At 36.7% G+C, this 18,228-nt stretch overlaps 1 protein-coding gene across 5 annotated transcripts in view; it reads left to right on the forward strand.

Annotated features, from left to right (window-relative positions):
• BCKDHB (branched chain keto acid dehydrogenase E1 subunit beta) overlaps positions 1–18,228 on the forward strand; it is a 211,025-nt gene that overhangs the window by 41,968 nt on the left and 150,829 nt on the right. For all 5 annotated transcript variants that reach the window (XR_011996924.1, XR_011996925.1, XR_011996928.1 and 2 more), the window contains exons 4-6: positions 2,154–2,287; positions 2,768–2,923; positions 5,091–5,199. Coding sequence is in view for 2 of the 5 variants with exons in the window: in XM_026007404.2 (XP_025863189.1) it covers positions 2,154–2,287; positions 2,768–2,923; positions 5,091–5,199 (399 nt within the window). In the remaining 3 variants the exon portion in view is untranslated. The remainder of the gene's footprint in view (positions 1–2,153; positions 2,288–2,767; positions 2,924–5,090; positions 5,200–18,228) is intronic.

Below are 18,228 nucleotides of genomic sequence, written 5' to 3' on the forward strand. Positions count from 1 at the left end.
TTTCCTTAGTGGGTAGAGCAGAAATCCTTGCTCAGCATTTTGGGCTCGAGCTGTTCTCTGCTGGGCTCTTGGAGTCTCCTGCAGCCAGAGGTCAGCCAAAGATTTGAATAGAGTATATGCACAGACTTTGGGGTGCCCCGATGTAGTTTGGAATATAGGTGAGGTTTGGTGGGGTGATGTCTGGGGCTGACCACCAAGAAAGAATTCTTGAGATCTCTTTGGTGCAAAATGGTGGTTTTATTAAACACAGGGACAGGATCTATGGGCAGGAAGAGCTGCTGCCCTGGGGTTGTGAGGGGTGGCTGATTATATACTTGGGAGTTAGGGGAGGTAAGGGAAAGGGAGGTTTTCAAAAGAATGTTTGTATGCCAAAGAGGACCTACAAGATATCAGAGATCTTGCCATTGCCAAATTAAGGTGGTTTTTCCTCTAGTAAAGCATTATTATTAAGATAGATGGGAGTTTCCTTCTGGAAGTTAGGTTGTTAAGAATGCTTTTTCTTGTAAATCACTAAGACATTTTTTTAACTAAGGGAGACTCCTGTCTCTAGGACTATAATCTCTATGCATTATCATTAGTATTTTTTACAAGATTTTATTTATTCATGAGAGAGAGAGAGAGAGAGAGAGAGAGAGACAGAGACAGAGACACAGGCAGAGGGAGAAGCAGGCTCCATGCCGGGAGCCCGACGTGGGACTTGATCCTGGGACTCCAGGATTGCGTGCTGGGCCAAAGGCAGGCGCTAAACAGCTGAGCTACCCAGGGATCCCCGGTAATGTTCTTCTTTTAGGGATTTGCTCTCTCCATACCCAGCCACTGGCAGCTCTGAACCCCATTCTCTCATACCGGAGCTAATAAAGACTGAATCTGTCCTGTCTGAATCTTAGTAGTCCTTGTCTCAGAGATTGGAGAGTCCCCTCAGGGGACAAGCTCTGAAAATGTTCTACTTAACCACTGTTCTTCCTTTCAAGGGTCAAGCCCTCTTGGATTTAGGTGTGCTTTTTGGCTCTCCAGTGCCTTTAATTAAGTAGTTCTTTGTTCTATTTTGTCCAGAGTTAATATATGTGGGGAGGTTAGTCTGAAAAAAAGCTGTTCATCAGTAAATTTGTAAACCTCAGTAAGTTGATACATAGTTTTCATTGTCATTCAGTTCGGAATACTTTATAATTTCCTTATAATTTCTTCTTTGAGCCGTGGATACTTAGACATATTTAAATTTTTTTTTCTAAGATAAGATTTTCTTTTTCTTTCTTTTTTTTTTTTTAAGATAGGATTTTCTAATTCTCTGTTAGTGACTTCTAGCTTAATTCCATCATGGTCAGGGAATACACCCTGTTACGATTTTAATCTGTCAAAATATGTGGACATTGGATGTATAGCCCAGTCTGTAGTCAGTGAGTGGCAGTGTTCTGCTTACTTGAAAAGGGTTTGTGTTCTTGGCTGTTGGGTGCAGTGTCCTGCGTGTGTCAGCTAGGTTGTATTTGCTAATCATATTCCAATCTTCTCTACTACCTTTGTATCTTGGTATGCTTTTTTCTGTTACTGAGATTGGTATATTAATATCTTCTACCATATTGGGAATATATTCATTTATCCTTTTAATTCTGTTAATTTTTCCTATTTATTTAGAGCCTGTGTTGTTCATGAGTGTAAATTTAGACTTATGTCCTCCTTTGATTTGCAAAACTATGAAACTATGAATTTAAACTATGAATTTAAAACTATGAATTTTAAAACTATGAATTTAAAACTATGAATTTTGAAACTATGAATTTAAAACTATGAATTTTCTCTTTATCTCGGGTAATGCCTTTTCCTCTAAAGTCTACTTTGCTAATCCTGTGCTTGTTTTGGCTAGGGTTTTCATTGTTCGTTATCTTTCTTGTCTCAGTGTTTTCTTTTAAATAGTTGGGTTTTGCTTTTTTTTATCCTAGAATGACAACCTTTCTTTCAGTTGAAACACTGACTACTTCTAGTTAACATAATTGTTTTGTTTGCATTTAAACCAGCCATCATGCTAGTTTTCTTCTATTCCCTTCACCTCTTCTATGCTTTTTTCTTCATCACCATTAATTCCCTGAATTTTCGGTTGTGTTGTGTGTTATTACCACACTCTCATTTGTCATATTAAGATTATCTTAACCTTCTTTTAGGAAAAGATAGAGTTTTCAACACACCGTTGTGTGAACAAGGAATCGTTGGGTTTGGAATTGGGATTGCAGTCACTGGGGCTACCGCCATTGCAGAAATTCAGTTTGCAGATTATATTTTCCCTGCTTTTGATCAGGTAAGAAGGTTTCATTTTACTATAGTTAAACATTTCTTTCTTCTTTTTTTTCTTTTCTTTTTTTTTTTTAAGATTTAATTTATTTGAGAGAGAGTGAGCGAGCACAAGCAGGGGGAGGAGGGGCAGAGGGAGAGGGAGAAGCAGGTTTCCCACTGTGCGGGGAGCCTGATGTAGGGCACATCTCAGGATGCTGGGATCATGACCTGAGCCAAAGGCAGACACTTAGACTAACATACTGAGCCACCCAGGTGCCCCTATAACTGAACATTTCTTAGTTTAAGTCCATGAGGTGTTGACATTTTGCCTCTATTGTCCCACCTCTTATCATGGAGATTTTTTTTTTGTCATCTTTGAGCTAATGCATTATGAGTTACTTTGTTATGGGCATGTATTTAAAGATCTAATAAATGGTTAAGGAAATGGATGGAAATAAAGAACTCCTTGTGACCTGTCCTTCCTCCCCCCTCTCCCCCCTCCCAGATTGTTAATGAAGCTGCCAAGTATCGCTATCGCTCTGGAGATCTTTTTAATTGTGGAAGCCTCACCATCCGGGCCCCTTGGGGCTGTGTGGGCCACGGGGCTCTTTATCATTCTCAGAGTCCTGAAGCTTTTTTTGCTCACTGCCCAGGAATCAAGGTATCCTCATTTATGTACTTTATTTGATCTGTGTTGGATATTTCCATTTTGGTTCATTCTGTTAACTAATAGGCTTATCCAGAGGAAAGCAAACAGGATTTATGGAATTTATGTGAACTTAATTGTTTATTTTTAGAGAGAGTATTTATTTTAGATCAGCTCTCCAGTTCCCAGGTTTACAGAATATTCTTGTTGAAGTAGCACTGGCTTAACCCTGACATTAATTTCACAGACTTCAGAGAATGAGACAGAGAACATAGTTGGTTTAACTTACCCCTATTTCAAAGATGTTTCTTTCTAATCCAGCTTTCTCATTTAACTGATTCTAGATTAATTTTAATAAACCTGTTTAGTACATATTTTACCTCAAAGTCAGAGGGTTAGGACTTTTGCTTCAGTTTAAAAGAAGCCTTTGTTATCCAGATGTTTTCCAGTCCAGGTAAGGTAATACTTGATCAAACAATTTTGAAGCATCTCTCTTTTAAAGCCTTATATCTTTAAAGCCAGTAATTTTAAGTGTTCCACAATAGCTTCGTCTTTTGATTAAAAAAGAAAAAAATGTGGCTTGTTTTGCATATTTTGTGTCTTAATTTTTTACATTATCTTTTCTATTTCTTTTTGCTGAAGAGCTTTCTAGGGATCACAATAGAAGTGCCTTTATCTTTCCCAGGGCTGTATATGTGTTGGATAACATGAATTGGTTGTAAACACATGTCTGTCTTATTTTTATTTTTTATACCAGAGCAAAGTCATAAAGTTTTTTTTAGTTGAGTAGAGGTTGCATAATTTTTCAAAGCAAGCCGGAAGTGATAGGTTCCAACAGAAGCCACATTTGAAGCTACATTTATTTTTGTGCTTAAATTGAACATTGATTCACATTTAAAGTTAATGTTCTTATCCAGCATTTTAAATGATTTTATTTATTTATTTTGAGAGAAAGAAAGAGAAAAAGAATGAATGAAAGTAAGCAGGGGAAGTGGCAGGCAGAGGGAGAGGGAGAAACGGATTCCCCACAGAGCAGAAAGCCCCAAAAGGGACTCATCTCAGGCCCTGGGATCATCACTTGAGCTGAAGGCAAACGCTTAACCTTCTGAGCCACCCAAGCGCCCCTTACCCAGTGTTTTTAAGAACAGATTTTCTTTCTTTTAATCTCCTAACTTTTCTCCACTTGCCCCTTTCCCTCTTTTTAATCCCAAATGAAAATAGTACAAAATGCTGAAAATACATGAGGAAAGCAGATGAAGAGAAACTAAAGGAACATAAAGACATTGTGTAGTACAGTAAGCAGTGTGTTCAGCAGTCTGTTTTATAGAGAATTGTGAGATTTGTGTTATTTTTTAAATAAGAATCCTTTAGTTTAAAATAGTATAAAATTAATTTTGAAAGCCAAGCGTAATTTGTTTCAAGGAATCTACACACTTTTCTTTTCTTTTCTTTTCTTTTTTTTTTTTTAAAGATTTTATTTATTCATGAGAGACACAGAGACAAAGGCAGAGGGAGAAGCAGGCTCCATTCAGGGAGCCTGATGTGGGACTTGATCCCTGGTCTTCAGGATCACACCCTGGGCCGAAGGTGGTGCTAAACCACTGAGTCACCCAGGTGGCCTCTACACTTTTCTTTTAGCTTTGCGATAACTGAGCATTATAGTGCCCAGATCAGAACTCTCAGTGGATGATCCCTATGTTTCATGGGAAAGGAGGGGATTTTGGTATATTAAAATTGGAGAATAATTACTTGCCCTTTGAAAGTAGCAGTAGAGTATTAGTGTAATACTAATAATTACATGCCCTTTGAAAGTAGCAGTAGAGTATTAGTGGAAAAGATTTTTCTATAGGAAAATAAGATAGTGACATAAGATAGTGACAACTTTGCTTTTTATGTATTCCTTTTAGTTTGTGTATGCAAATTTAGCTTTTTAAGAGAGGAACAGTATCTTAGTTACCAGAATATGGTGGACATCTGATAAATACTTATTTAACAAATGGAATTTTGGGGGGATTTTTGGGGCAATATGTAAAATTTATAATGGTAATTAGGCTAAAAAAGATGATTTCTGTAACTAATAACAATTAGTTATTGAAATACCAACGTTTCTTATAAATGAATTTACTGGGTTACAGTTTATACTGAAATTTTTGTTAAAAAAAAAAAAAAATCTGTTTTGCAGGTGGTTGTACCCAGAAGCCCTTTCCAGGCCAAGGGACTTCTTTTGTCATGCATAGAGGATAGAAATCCTTGTATATTTTTTGAACCTAAAATACTTTACAGGGCAGCAGGTAAAGGTTTCCTTTATTTTATATTTGTGGATATCTTTATGCATTTTGTTTTGCATAGCTCAAAAAAATGATAACCTTTTTATTTAATATTGATTTGTATTTTCCTTGTTTATAGAAGATTCTGATTGGTTTCTTCTGTATTTACTTTGTCTCTCACTGTTTTATGTTAACTTTAGAGACAATCTAGCTGTTTTAGGTTCTGATTGTGGAGACAAAAGAGCAGTGTGAAATGGTAGCAAGAATATAGGGACTATGTTTAGCTACGTAGTAGATGCTTAATAAATGTAGGTTGAATGGAAAAGTGAATGAGTGCATTGTACCAAATAATATCAAATGTCCTTCTAGCTATAGGTCTTTCTCTGAATCAGGATACATTTGGTAGTGAAGGGTACACTATCAGTGCTGTGGCATCAGGTCAATGCTGGAATGACTGTCTAAGGCAAATGGAGATGTTCAGTCACCCTACCATGAGCTCAGAATCTTAAATCTGGAACCATTCATCTGTGACTGCTTATTTATCACCTATAATGGAAATTTTAAATATCAAACAATTCTGTCTAAAGTACATTTTATTTTGAATATAAAGAACATTGCTTTGGTAAATCATTCTTTTTCTTGAATAGTTAAGCTTAACATTCTTTATTATATAATTTACATACAATAAAGTACACAGATATTAAGTGTTCAATTTGATAGATTTTTTTTGACAGTCTTACACATCTAGGGGAAAAAATGTGAAAAACAAAATCTGGAGCAATTTCATCACTTCAGGAAGCTCCTTCTGCCTCTTTCCTGGCAATTCCTCTTTTTCTCTACCTTAAGCTTAGCCACTTTGATTCTGTCCCTATAGATCAGTTGCACATGTTTTAGGGCTTCATAGAAACAAATCACACCATATATATTCTTTTGTATTTGCCTTCTTTGCTCAACCTAATGTTTTTGAGATTCATTCATGTTGTTGCTTGTTATCAGCAGTTTATGTCCTTTTCATTGCTGAATAATATTTCTATTGTATGAATATACTCATGATTTATCCATTCTCTTGTTGAACAAATGTCCATCCTTGTTTTCAGTTTTTTTCTACTTTGTACAAGGCTGTTAGGGACATTCTTGAGCAGGTGCTTTGTGAACATACTGTTTCTTTTCGTTAGAGTAATAAACATCTAGGAATGGAATTGTTGCATCACAAAGTAGATGCACGTTTAACTTGGTAAGAATCTACTGAAGAATTTTTCAACGCAGTTATACCATTTTATGCTTCCATTGGAAATTTTTCAGAATTCCAATGCTCTTAAGTTAAACATATTTTAAATTGGAATGTTTTCATTTTTTAGGAACTCTGTTGTGATCTATATCTCATAATGGAATTAAAAGTAACATAAGAATTTAAAGTCTTGAGGTGAATAGGAAGACATGGATGGTGTACACCAAGTAGCTCTTTGATTGCTAATTGCTTTAGATATTCTGGGTATTATATTTGTAAGACCAAGCAACTGTGCAAGCTTATCAACTAATGCAGATTTTTTTTAGTACATATTTAATAAATAGAGAGTGAATAAGAAACTTAGAAAAGCAATATCCATTTTGTTGCAAATGTCAAAATCATGATTGGTAAGGGAAATGTGTAATGTTACAGGATTCCACCTAAGAGAGTGAGCTTGAGAAATTTGTTGTAGCCTTGGCACTGGGAGAGACTGTGAAAACACTCATCAGGAATGGGGCTCAAAGGTTTTCAGAAGTTTCCCAAGGGATTATATACCATTTCAAGGACTTTAATTCTGAATTTTTTCTTGACCTCTAGGGGCTCAGTAAAGAACAAAACAGAGGTTCTTTCACAGCTCGAGAGTTTCTCTGCAGAAGAAAGTAGTCTAGGAAAAAAGGGCTAGCCACCAAAACCTTTTATATCCATGTTTTTTTCTAGCGTTGATCCCTGAGCCAGCAGCATTAGCCTCCTGGGAGCTTATTAGAAGTGCAAATTGTTCTCTGATTGGAGAAGGACAAACATTATATGGTTTCACTGATATGGGGAATAAAAAAAAAAAATAGTGAAAAGGATTATAGGGGAAAGGAGAGAAAATGAGTGGGAAAAATCAGAGAGGGTGACAAACCATGAGAGAATCCTAACTCTGGGAAATGAACAAGGGGTGGTAGAAGGGGAGATGGGCAGGGGGATGGGGTTACTGGGTGACGGGCACTGAGGGGGGCACTTGACAGGATGAGCACTGGGTGTTATGCTATAGGTTGGCAAATCGAACTCCAATAAAAAAAAATATACAAAAAAAAAAAAAAGGAAATGCAAATTGTTGGGCCTGGTTTCATGACTTGCTGAATTAGAACCTCGGAGTGTGAGACTCAAGCTGTCTCTTAGCAGCCCTCCAGGTGACTTTGACTCCAACTAAATTTTGAGAACCAGTGCTTCATATCACTTCTGAAGCAGTGACTAATGCTGCCTATTTCCATTTATCTTATTTTATTCTCGCTTCCTATATAGAATTCAGGATGCATTTTTGAGTCCGTAATCTAAAATGCTTTGTAGAAGACGTTTCTGTATTAACAATCACATATAGCAGTGAAAAAAGATACTTTAGATTTATCTCAAAGACCACTTAGAAGTGGTGGCAGTGGGAAGACTTTTAGTATCCATAGATAATAATTTAATAGGTTGACGCTTATTTCTGGATCCTTTTTTGAATTTTCAGCATACATTGGGGGAGTATAGAATAGAGTAGACCAAAGATATGAACCTTTACATTTAGAGTTCTTTTTTTGTTTTGTTTTTTAAAGATTTTATTTATATATTCATGAGAGACACAGAAGCAGAAACATAGGCAGAGGGAGAAGTAGGCTCCCCTTGGGCAGCCCGATATGGGACTCAGTCCCAGGACCCCAGGATCACATCCCGAGCCAAATGCAGATGCTCAACCACTGAGCCACCCAGACATCACACATTTTGAGTTTTTTTTTTTTAATTTTTTTTTTAAATTTTTATTTATTTATGATAGTCACACACAGAGAGAGAGAGGCAGACACACAGGCAGAGGAAGAAGCAGGCTCCATGCACCGGGAGCCCGACGTGGGATTCGATCCCGGGTCTCCAGGATCGCGCCCTGGGCCAAAGGCAGGCGCCAAACCGCTGCGCCACCCAGGGGTCCCACATTTTGAATTTTTTAAAAGGAGTTCACACATGTATTTTAAATACTAGGCTGACAATCCTTTGCAAAAATAATTGGGAGTTGTAATCTTTACATAATAGCCCATTTAGGTTAATTACTAACTAATCTTAATTAAACAGAACATACTCATATATAAGTGAAGAAAACTTTTGAGTATAATACAATGTTTATAAAATCTATGCATTTAAGTACTTATATTTTATTTATGGAATGACCTCTTCAACATAGATAAATCTGTGAAGTAGAGGATTCTAAAAAGTTAGATATGTTATTTAGGCTAACAGTAAATCCATATACGACTTTAAGAGATGGGAATTGATTTCTCTCTCCCATAAATATCAAGGTACCAGAATCCTTCTGTCTGATTGATCTGAAAGTCTTTGTGACTTTTGCTTCTGGTCCCAGGGGACTGTTCTGCTCCCATCATCACAGAAACATTTCAGCCATGAGGAAGTATGGGGTGGGGAGGGGAAGAGAATTCTCCTTCTCTTAAAGGAATGACTTGGAAATTGCACATATTAAATCTCTGCACATTCCATTGGTCAGAACTTCATCACGGTGCCACCACCCAGTCACAAGGGAGGTTGAAAGAAGTCGTCTTTAGTTTAGTGCCCCACTAAGTTTTATTGTGTGACAATGGGAGATGGTTATTAACGACTACCAGTATCTGCCACAGTTGCTTGTATGGTTTCTAGAAGAAGGAGGAAAGAGAACTGAGCAATAGTGATTATTTAGCCTTTGGACCCATAGTCTATCTCTAAGAATCTATTTCAGAGATAGACTGATAAAAGTCTGAAAAAAATATTAATTGCAGCACTATTTGTAAGAGCAAGGACTAGAAACAACCTATCTGTCCATCACTAGGGGATTTGGGGTTGCTTGAATAAGCTGTTACATATATCTGATGGATTATATTGCAGCTCTTTAGGAATGAGCAGATCTCTAGATACTGCCCTATCAGTCAAGGTTTGATCAGAGATGCTGCACAGAAGATCTAATGAAGACTATATAGCCATAACATATATCATGATAGAAGCTGATTAGTCTATGAAAATTGTTTCTTCTGTGTTTGGTGCTGTCTGCTGAAATCTATAGGGTTGACTGTCAGGCAGGAAAGATGGACATGAAGTAGGGGATGATCAGGACAAACAAGAACATTGGACTGGAATCCAAGGGACAGTCTGGAACTGATTAACAACTGTCTCTTACTATCTCCAGACCTTAGTGGGGGAAAAGACTGATCATTAGACTGGGCTGGAAGGCTTTACCAGCTTGCCTAAGAAATAGTGAGGGCCTGACTTAGCAGTGGGAGATAGGTTAGCAATTTCTTAGACTGTATCAACTACTTGGCTTCTAAATGAGTTTTAGGGGCAGGGGGAAGAAGAGGGAGGTGTTAAGTAAGGATAGGATAAGATTCCCTTGTCTGATGATAATCGAATGGTAGATTAGATACCCTAAAATGAATGGTTGGTATCCATGTGTGTATTTATTTTAGATGTATACTAAACTGGCACAGAAAAAAAAGAAAATATAATCAAGAAAAAACTCCCTCTGGTTTAACCAGAAATTATAAACCAAGGGAGAATTAGCTGAACGATAAAGCCAAAGAAGTTAGCAGAATATAATTTAGAGAAACAAAAGGAAAGTATGAGAGAGGTGTTGAATAGGAAGGGAGAATGAGAAAGCCTAAATATATTTGAGGAACAGGAGAGTGAATTTTCTAATAATGTTCATTAATAGAATTTTGTTGATGGAGAAGTAATGCCCTGGCATATTGTGCCATTGCACCATTGTAACTAGGCCATGGCCAACTGTTTATGCATAATATAATTTACTTCATAAAGTTGTTGAGAGGATTGAATTGGATAATCCATGTGTGTAACTGCCTTATCTTTAAGCGTCTTTTGAACACTTGAGTGCTAACAGAGTGCTATATTGCATAGATGGGAGGACTATTTTAATCTACATAACAACCTTATCAAAAGAATTCTGGCACCATGACCATTTTATAGATGAGGAACCCCTGGGCATTAGGGAAGTGAGTCAACTTGTTCAAAGCCACAGAGCTAGGTTTCAAACCCAGTTTGTCTGCTTCCAGGGTATTGGGTGTCTGTGGCACCAGTGGTTCCATTTGATCTTCACACTATGGGGTGGTGTTATCCTGAGACTGAAGTTGAGAGTTTTAAGAAACTTGCTCACAGAGGAATAAATGATAGGTTTAAACCAAGATGTTCTGACCCCAGAGGCTGCCTTCTTTCTAATATTGTCCAATTTGGGGTCCCATTTAAACTTTATTGAATGAAGGATATAAGTAGAACTTTCTCTAGCATCCTAGTTTCATGCTAAGAAATATGCCATTTTAAAGATTTACCCACAAAATTAAAATGATGTACTTTGCAATTGAGTGGAAATACGTCATCAGTAGCCATGCTTTTTTTTTTTTAACAAGGTCTTTTAAAAAATATTTTATTTTAAAAAAGATTAAAAAAATAAAAATAAAAAAAAATTTAAATTCAATTTGTCAACATATAGTATAACACCCAGTGCTCGTTCCATCAAGTGTCCTCCTTAGTGCCTGTTACCCAGTTACCCCATCCCTCCACCTTCCTCCCCTTCTGCAACACTTTGTTCATTTCTCAGTCATGAGTCTCTCATGGTTTGTTTTCCTTTCTATTTTTTCCCCATTCAGTTTCCCTCTTTTCCTTTATAGTCCCTTTCACTATTTCTTATATTCCACGTGAGTGAAACCATATGGTGATTGGCTTATTTCATTCAGCGTAATACCGTCCAGTTCCATCCACATTGATGTAAATGGTAGGTATTCATCCTTTCTGACGGCTGAGTAATATTCCATTGTCTGAATATGTACTGCATTGATTTCTTCATTGGCATAGGATTAATTTGCTTCTTTGAAAGTTTTGAAAACTGTATATATCACAATTCAGTAAGGTTATAGGGAGGTTTGGGAGCCTGTGCTTCATGCATTCTTTAAGGGACCTAATCCTGTGTCCCGAGCTGGAGGCCAAGCAGCAGAGAAATGTCTCTGCCTACATTTTGAGGAGAGGGGGTGACAGTGCATAGCATTGTCTTGTCACAGCTCTTCTTAACCTCTCTGATTGCCTCCTTTGGTGCCTGGTTCATGTACTGTTCTGTATCTTTAACATCTGTGCTGAGGTGACTCTCCATATGTCTGGTTTACAACATATAGAAAAGATTTCTTTCAGTATAGCCATTAACTTTTTGAACTACAAAGATGAAAGTAAAAATCGGTAATACATTCTTTTATGCAGTGATTTTCTTGAATTTTGTTTCTACTTATTTTGAATATAAAATAAATGTAGAACTTGTATCTTCTAAATTTGGAAGGAAAATATTTCCATATTCTAATTTCAATACTTAAATGCAATTAAACTTTCAAAAAAATGGCAGAGGTATATCTAGAAAAGACAAATCTGTAGAAGAGCAATCTAGACAGTGTCAAACATGTACAAAATAGTTATCATTCAAAAAGAAAATGAGTCAGTGTGACATTATCAGGTATAGGCATCTTGTGGAGACACTTTGCTTTTATCCCTTTTGAGCTTTTTGGTTTTATTTAATTGAAATTGATTCATGACATCAGTGATAATGAAGTAAATACAGCTTTCATCTGTGGTTGTTCTAATGGGGGGGTGGGGGGGAGACTAAAAGCCTCACAGTGTTTCATTTCCAGGATTCAGATGACCCTTTCAGGCAAAAATAGGTCATAATGGCATTGAGGGGGCTTTTCCTTTCTTTCTTTCTTTTTTTTCTTTCCTTAGTAAATACATTGATTGTATATGAATCCATATGTTCTGAGGAGAAGAAAATTGTTTTAAGTACTTTTTGAGTGGTAGGAGACTTTAAAAATGTTTTTGCCCAGTATATGTATACATGAAAGAGTATTTGCTTTTTAAATTTGTTTTGACTGGCATCATGAAGTGGATCTTGATGCAGGCAAGTACATATCTATATACTAACAATGAGACTGAAGAACGAGAAATGAAGGAATTGATTCTATTTACAATTGCACCCAAAACTGTAACATACCTAGGAATAAACCTAACCAGAGAGGTAAAGAATCTGTACTCTGATAACTGCAGAACACTATGAAAGAAATTGAGGAAGACACAAAGAGATGAGAAAACATTCCATGCTCATGGATTGGAGGAAGAATAAATATGAAAATGTCTGTTGTTACCCAGAGCAATTTTCATATCCAATGCAATCTTTATCAAAATACCGTGGACTTTCTTCACAGAGTTGGAACAAATAATCCTAAGATACGTATGGAACCAGAAGAGACCCTGAATAGCCGGAGGACTGTTGAAAAAGAAAACCAAAGCTGGGGGCATCATGATGCCTGACTTCAAGCTGTAATACAAAGCTGTGATCCTCAAGAAAGGATGGTACTGGCACAAAAATACACATAGGTCAAGAGAAGAGAATAGAGAACTCAGAAATGGACCCTCAACTCTATCTTTGGTCAACTATTCTTCAACAAGAGAGGAAAGAATATCCCCTGGAAAAAAGACAGTCTCTTCAATAAATGATGTTGAGAAAGTTGAATAGCTTATACTGCTTTTTAACATTTTAGGGATTAGGATTTTTAACTTCCTGCTAGGATCTAGCTATTTTATGGCCCCTTATTTTCACTACATGTGCCATTCCTTCCTCATCATATTCAAACTTCTCCTCAATGTCTTCATAGACTTGCAAGTGTGATTTTTTTTTTTGTCAGATCATTAGTGTTCACATTACTGTGATCATCATATTGACATGATTTACAACTGAGCAAAAAAGAAAAGCGGGGGGGCATCTTATTTCCTTATTGGTATACAACTCTGTCTTCTCTGGACCAAATCATGTTTTCCTTTTCTCATGTTTCCATTGTCAGTAAAATCCCTAATTTCCTCAATATAACCTGTTTTCATTATGTTTGGACACATTAGGTGGCCAATCAGGTTTTTCTTTTTCCCCGTAGGCCTTGTTCTGCTTTGGGGCAATCCAATAAACTCTGCATTAAGAATGTGGATTCTGGAACCAGATTACCTGAGTTTGAAGTGCTGGCTCTATTCCCCATTGAGCTGGCTGACCTTTGGCACACTACTTATGTTTCAGTCTTGCCTATCTGCTTACTGAAAACTCCTGAAAAAATACAAAAGAGAAGATAAAAGGAGGACATAAATCCATTACCTAACTACTGTTGACTTTTTGTTGAATATACTGCCAGACTTTTATCTGTACTTAAGATTTTATTTATTTATTCATATGAGAGAGTGAGAGAGACAGAGACAGATATAGGCAGAGGAATAAGCAGGCTCCATGCAGGGAGCCTGATGCGGGACTCGATCTTGCGACTCCAGGATCATGCTCTGGGCTGAAGGCAGGCGCTAAACCACTGAGCCACCCAGGGATCCCTTATGTGTACTTTTAAACAAATATTATTACTGTTTATTTCAGTGTTTGCTTATTTGATTACAAGAGAAATTAGGTATTCCATATTATTTCATATTTGTTCTTTACGACCTAGTTCTGTGGACTTCTAATCCTTGTGGAGTAGCATTTATTGTAAACCTAAAGCAAGCAGGGGGGCACCTGGGTGGCTCAGTGGTTAAGCATCTGCCTTTGACCCAGGGCATGATCCTAGGATCAAGTCCTGCATCAGGCTCCCCACAGGGAGTCTGCTTTTGTCTCTGCCTCTGTGTGTCTCATGAATAAATAAATAAAATCTTTAAAAAGAAAAAGACTGTTCAAACTTTTTTGTTCACTAGTAAATGATATAAATCTTTCCATTAAGTTTGACAGATTTGTTGTTAGTGTTATTACAAGATGTTTATGGTCTTTTTTGCCATTACGATTGGTATTTTTTTTTCATTACGTATTTCTAATACGTTTTATTCATGGTATATAGAAAAGCTATTGATTTTTGTATGTTAATACTACATTTGGAGACCATACTCAATTCTCTAGTAACATTTTAGTTAAATATCTTAGACTTTCAAGGTGGAAAATCTTTTATAGCTAATGATAAAGCTTTTATTTCCTAATAATTGATGAGACGTTTATTGTTATTGTTGTTGTTATTATAAGGGTATCTCCTGCTTTCTTAACAGGGGCCCTGGTCCCTTATCAAGTTAAGGGAATATCTCTTTATTTTTAAATTGAAGGCTCATTCCTCTTGTTTCTCCCAAGGTGCTGAATTTTATCAGGTTCTTTCTAGATATCTGATGATACGATTATATGGTTTTTCTTTTCTTTTTTTTTTTTTTTAAGATTTTATTTATTTATTCATGAGAGACACACACACACACACAGAGAGAGAGAGAGAGAGAGAGAGAGAGAGGCAGAGGGAGAAGCAGGCTCCATGCAAGGAGCCTGACCTGGGACTCGATCCTGGGTCTCTAGGATCAGGCCCTGGGCTGAAGGTGGCGATAAACCGCTGAGCCACCCGGGGTGCCGCCTTTTTTTTTTTTTTTTTTTTAAGTTAGTTTAAAGATTTTTTTTTTTTAATTTTTATTTATTTATGATAGTCACAGAGAGAGAGAGAGGCAGAGACACAGGCGGAGGGAGAAGCAGGCTCCATGCACCGGGAGCCTGATATGGGATTCGATCCTGGGTCTCCAGGATCGCGCCCTGGGCCAAAGGCAGGCGCCAAACCGCTGCGCTACGCAGGGATCCCATAGTTTAAAGATTTTATTTATATATTCATGAGAGACAGAGATGCAGAGGGAGAAGCAGGCTCCATGCAGGGAGCCCAACATGGGACTTGGTCCCAGGTCTCCAGGATCGGGCCCTGGGCGGAAGGTGGTGCTAAACTGCTGAGCCTCACCAGGCTGCCCATTCATTCATTCATTCATTCATTGAGAGAGAACACAGGCAGAGGAGAGGGAGAAGCCAGGCTTCCCATGGAGGAGGGAGGGGCTTGATCCCAAGACCTTGGGATTATGACCTGAGCTGAAGGCGGACGCTGGATGGCAGAGCCACACAGTGCTCCTGGGTTTTCTTCTTTGAGCTCTTGATGACACATAGTTCATGAACCTATTTTCTGATGTTTCAATCCTTGTATTCTTGTGATAAATTCTACTTTATCATGATGCATTATTGCTTTTAACATTGCTGGATTCAATTGAAGATTTAAAAAACCTTTATGTTCATAGATAAAATTGGACCGTAGCTTTTTCTCTTAACATGTATGAACACAGGCATGTGTTTATATGTCAAATTGGTGTATAGTTTTCTTTCCTTCAAAATCAGAAGTTATGCAAGTCTGATTCCAGAATTAGAAGCCTTGTCTAGTTTAAGAATCAGAGTTGTTCTAGTCTTATAGAATGAACTGGCATGCTTTCTTTTTCTTTGTTCCAGATGCACTGAATAACTAGAAATTATTTGTTCTGTAAGGTTCAATATAATTTGCTTGTAAAGCTGTCTGGTCTTGTGACTTTTGGTACACATCTTTGACTTTCTTTTTAGTATCTCCTATGATTGTTAGACTACTACTTATTCTTGAGTAAATGTTGGTCATTTATATCTTTGTTTATTATACTTTTTCTTTGGATTTTCAAATTTAGTAGTATAAAACTTTTATTTCCTAGTATCATTTTATTAAATATATAAATATATAAATACATGTAGACTATTTATGATAATGCCTGACTGATAATTAATGCTTTATAAATATTAGTAGTGCATGAAAGGATGTTCTGTATTATTTAAAAAATCTCCAGTGGATTTATTTTAATATTAACACCCGTAAGCATAAATCTTTATTTAGGCTGTTGAGCCTTGAGCACAACTCAGTGTTCAAATTCAGGAGCGAAAGAAGGGTAAATATTTCATAGAGCTTTATTAAGAGAGGTCTGTCAACATTCAACCAGTTTCAGGAATAGTTGGTCCAAAATGGTTTTGTGAAGAGGAGGTAATTGAACCTGTGGCTTAATATCTGTTGGTTGGGCAATTCAGACTTTGCAAGAAGGTGAAAAACAGTTGTTGGGTCTATGGTCCTATGAAGGCCACTGTAGGACATTTTTAATCCTTCAGGGACTCTTACAGATTATTTAGGATTGTTAACATATCCTAGCATATTTGGATGTGCGTATATTCTGAGAAATCAAGCCAAGAGCCTTCTACTTTTGATAATAGGCCGTTCCTAATGTTTCTCAAAATGTGTGTGTACAAAAGCAGATATTTAAAAGTTCAAGATCGACTTACATATGATAGTGTCCTTTATGAAGAAAGTTAAAATAGAAAATTTCCAATTAAACCACACCTTGTAGACCTGGTTGTCGATGACAATCAGACAGTGATATTAACACTACCCAAGCCAAACTGTTGATTAGCAGATGGGGTGTTTTTAGCTAACATTTTCATAGTTGATCTAAAGAATTTCAAATTTGGAATAAAAGGCACACAATCCTTTAGGAGTTTTCATCTTCAATGTATATAAGTGTGTTGAGCAAAAGCTAAAGATTTATAAATTGCCTCTACTTAAAAGGTTAAGTAGGTTGTAAAGACTAAAATTTTAAGACCATTAGGGTTACATTTAGTATATTTTCACATATTTTTACCTTTCACAAGTAGAAATAAAGGGTTTGGGTTTATAAAAATTGCTTCTGGGAAAATTTATTGGTAACTGGAAATTATTTTACCAGTACTCTTAGCATTCCTCAGTGTTGTACTTGAATTTATGGATTCTACCTAATTTATCCTTTTTAAAAAAACTCTAGCACTAAATATAGCTTGGGGTTATGAAATGATTATTAAATGTTATTTGACTTAAATCGCTAGACTACAAATCATAGTTTCTGGCTATATGAATATGCCTGGAGTCCTTCATAATTAGGTAGTTTTAATCCATAGTTTGATATGAGGGGATTTATATAGAAGAAAAATACAGATTTCTAATGGAGAAATGACACACTGTGCAACACAGACGCTGATACTGGGTGATATGTATGTGGAGATTTTAAAGAATATTTGCATTATGGATTATAAAGCCTGTTTGGTAGCTAAAAAATTAGTTTGAGAAAATGAGAGTGAATTGCTGGAGGTCAATGAGAAATCTAGATTTAATACTTGGTTGATCTGCAGGAAAATAGCAATTATTTATTTTAAAGATTATATTTTTAATATTTAAAAATGTACACACAGTGTTCCCTTTTTAAAAAATATACAATTGGCTGCTTTTGGTTTTTAAGGCTTACGGTGAGGATCAAGCTTGATCTGTGTTCATACTTGATACTGCTACTAAAATCCACTTTGGGCAGATTTCTATACAATTTATCATGTTGGTTATGAGCCTGGGCCTCAGAGTTACCACTTACTGTATTATGACTTCACTGAGTTACTTAGTATCTCTCAGCCTCAGTTTATTTATCTGTAGAACCAGAATAAATCCAGTATCATTTGTATTGAGTTGTGAGGATGAAATGAGGTGATACATTTAAATGCTTTAAACAGTGTCAGGTACAGAATGGGCTCAAATGTTAGCTTTTTTTGATTATTAATTAGGTTCCCTTTATTTCTCATCAAAGATTATGTTTTCTTCTTTTAAATGTTTTTTTGTAATGTAAACCTGTTGTATATTTGTCCATTGCCTCTTATCCTCACACTTGCCCTTCTGAATTTTCCTCTGCAATGCTGGGGTTGAAAACTAGTAAAGTGTATTTTCTTGATCCCCTGCCTCTCTCAGTTCCAGTTAGATTGTCAATAGAGACCACTTGGGATAGTTGAGGAAGTGGGATAAAGGAGGAAAGGAGCCATTGTGGGACTGGTGCTGGTGATTGACAAGACTGTGCTCTGCCTGCCATTGTTCTGCAGCCTTGGTAATATGGGGTCT

This window comes from Vulpes vulpes, chromosome 1 (assembly GCF_048418805.1).
Source record: "Vulpes vulpes isolate BD-2025 chromosome 1, VulVul3, whole genome shotgun sequence".
NCBI classification, from domain to species: domain Eukaryota; kingdom Metazoa; phylum Chordata; class Mammalia; order Carnivora; family Canidae; genus Vulpes; species Vulpes vulpes.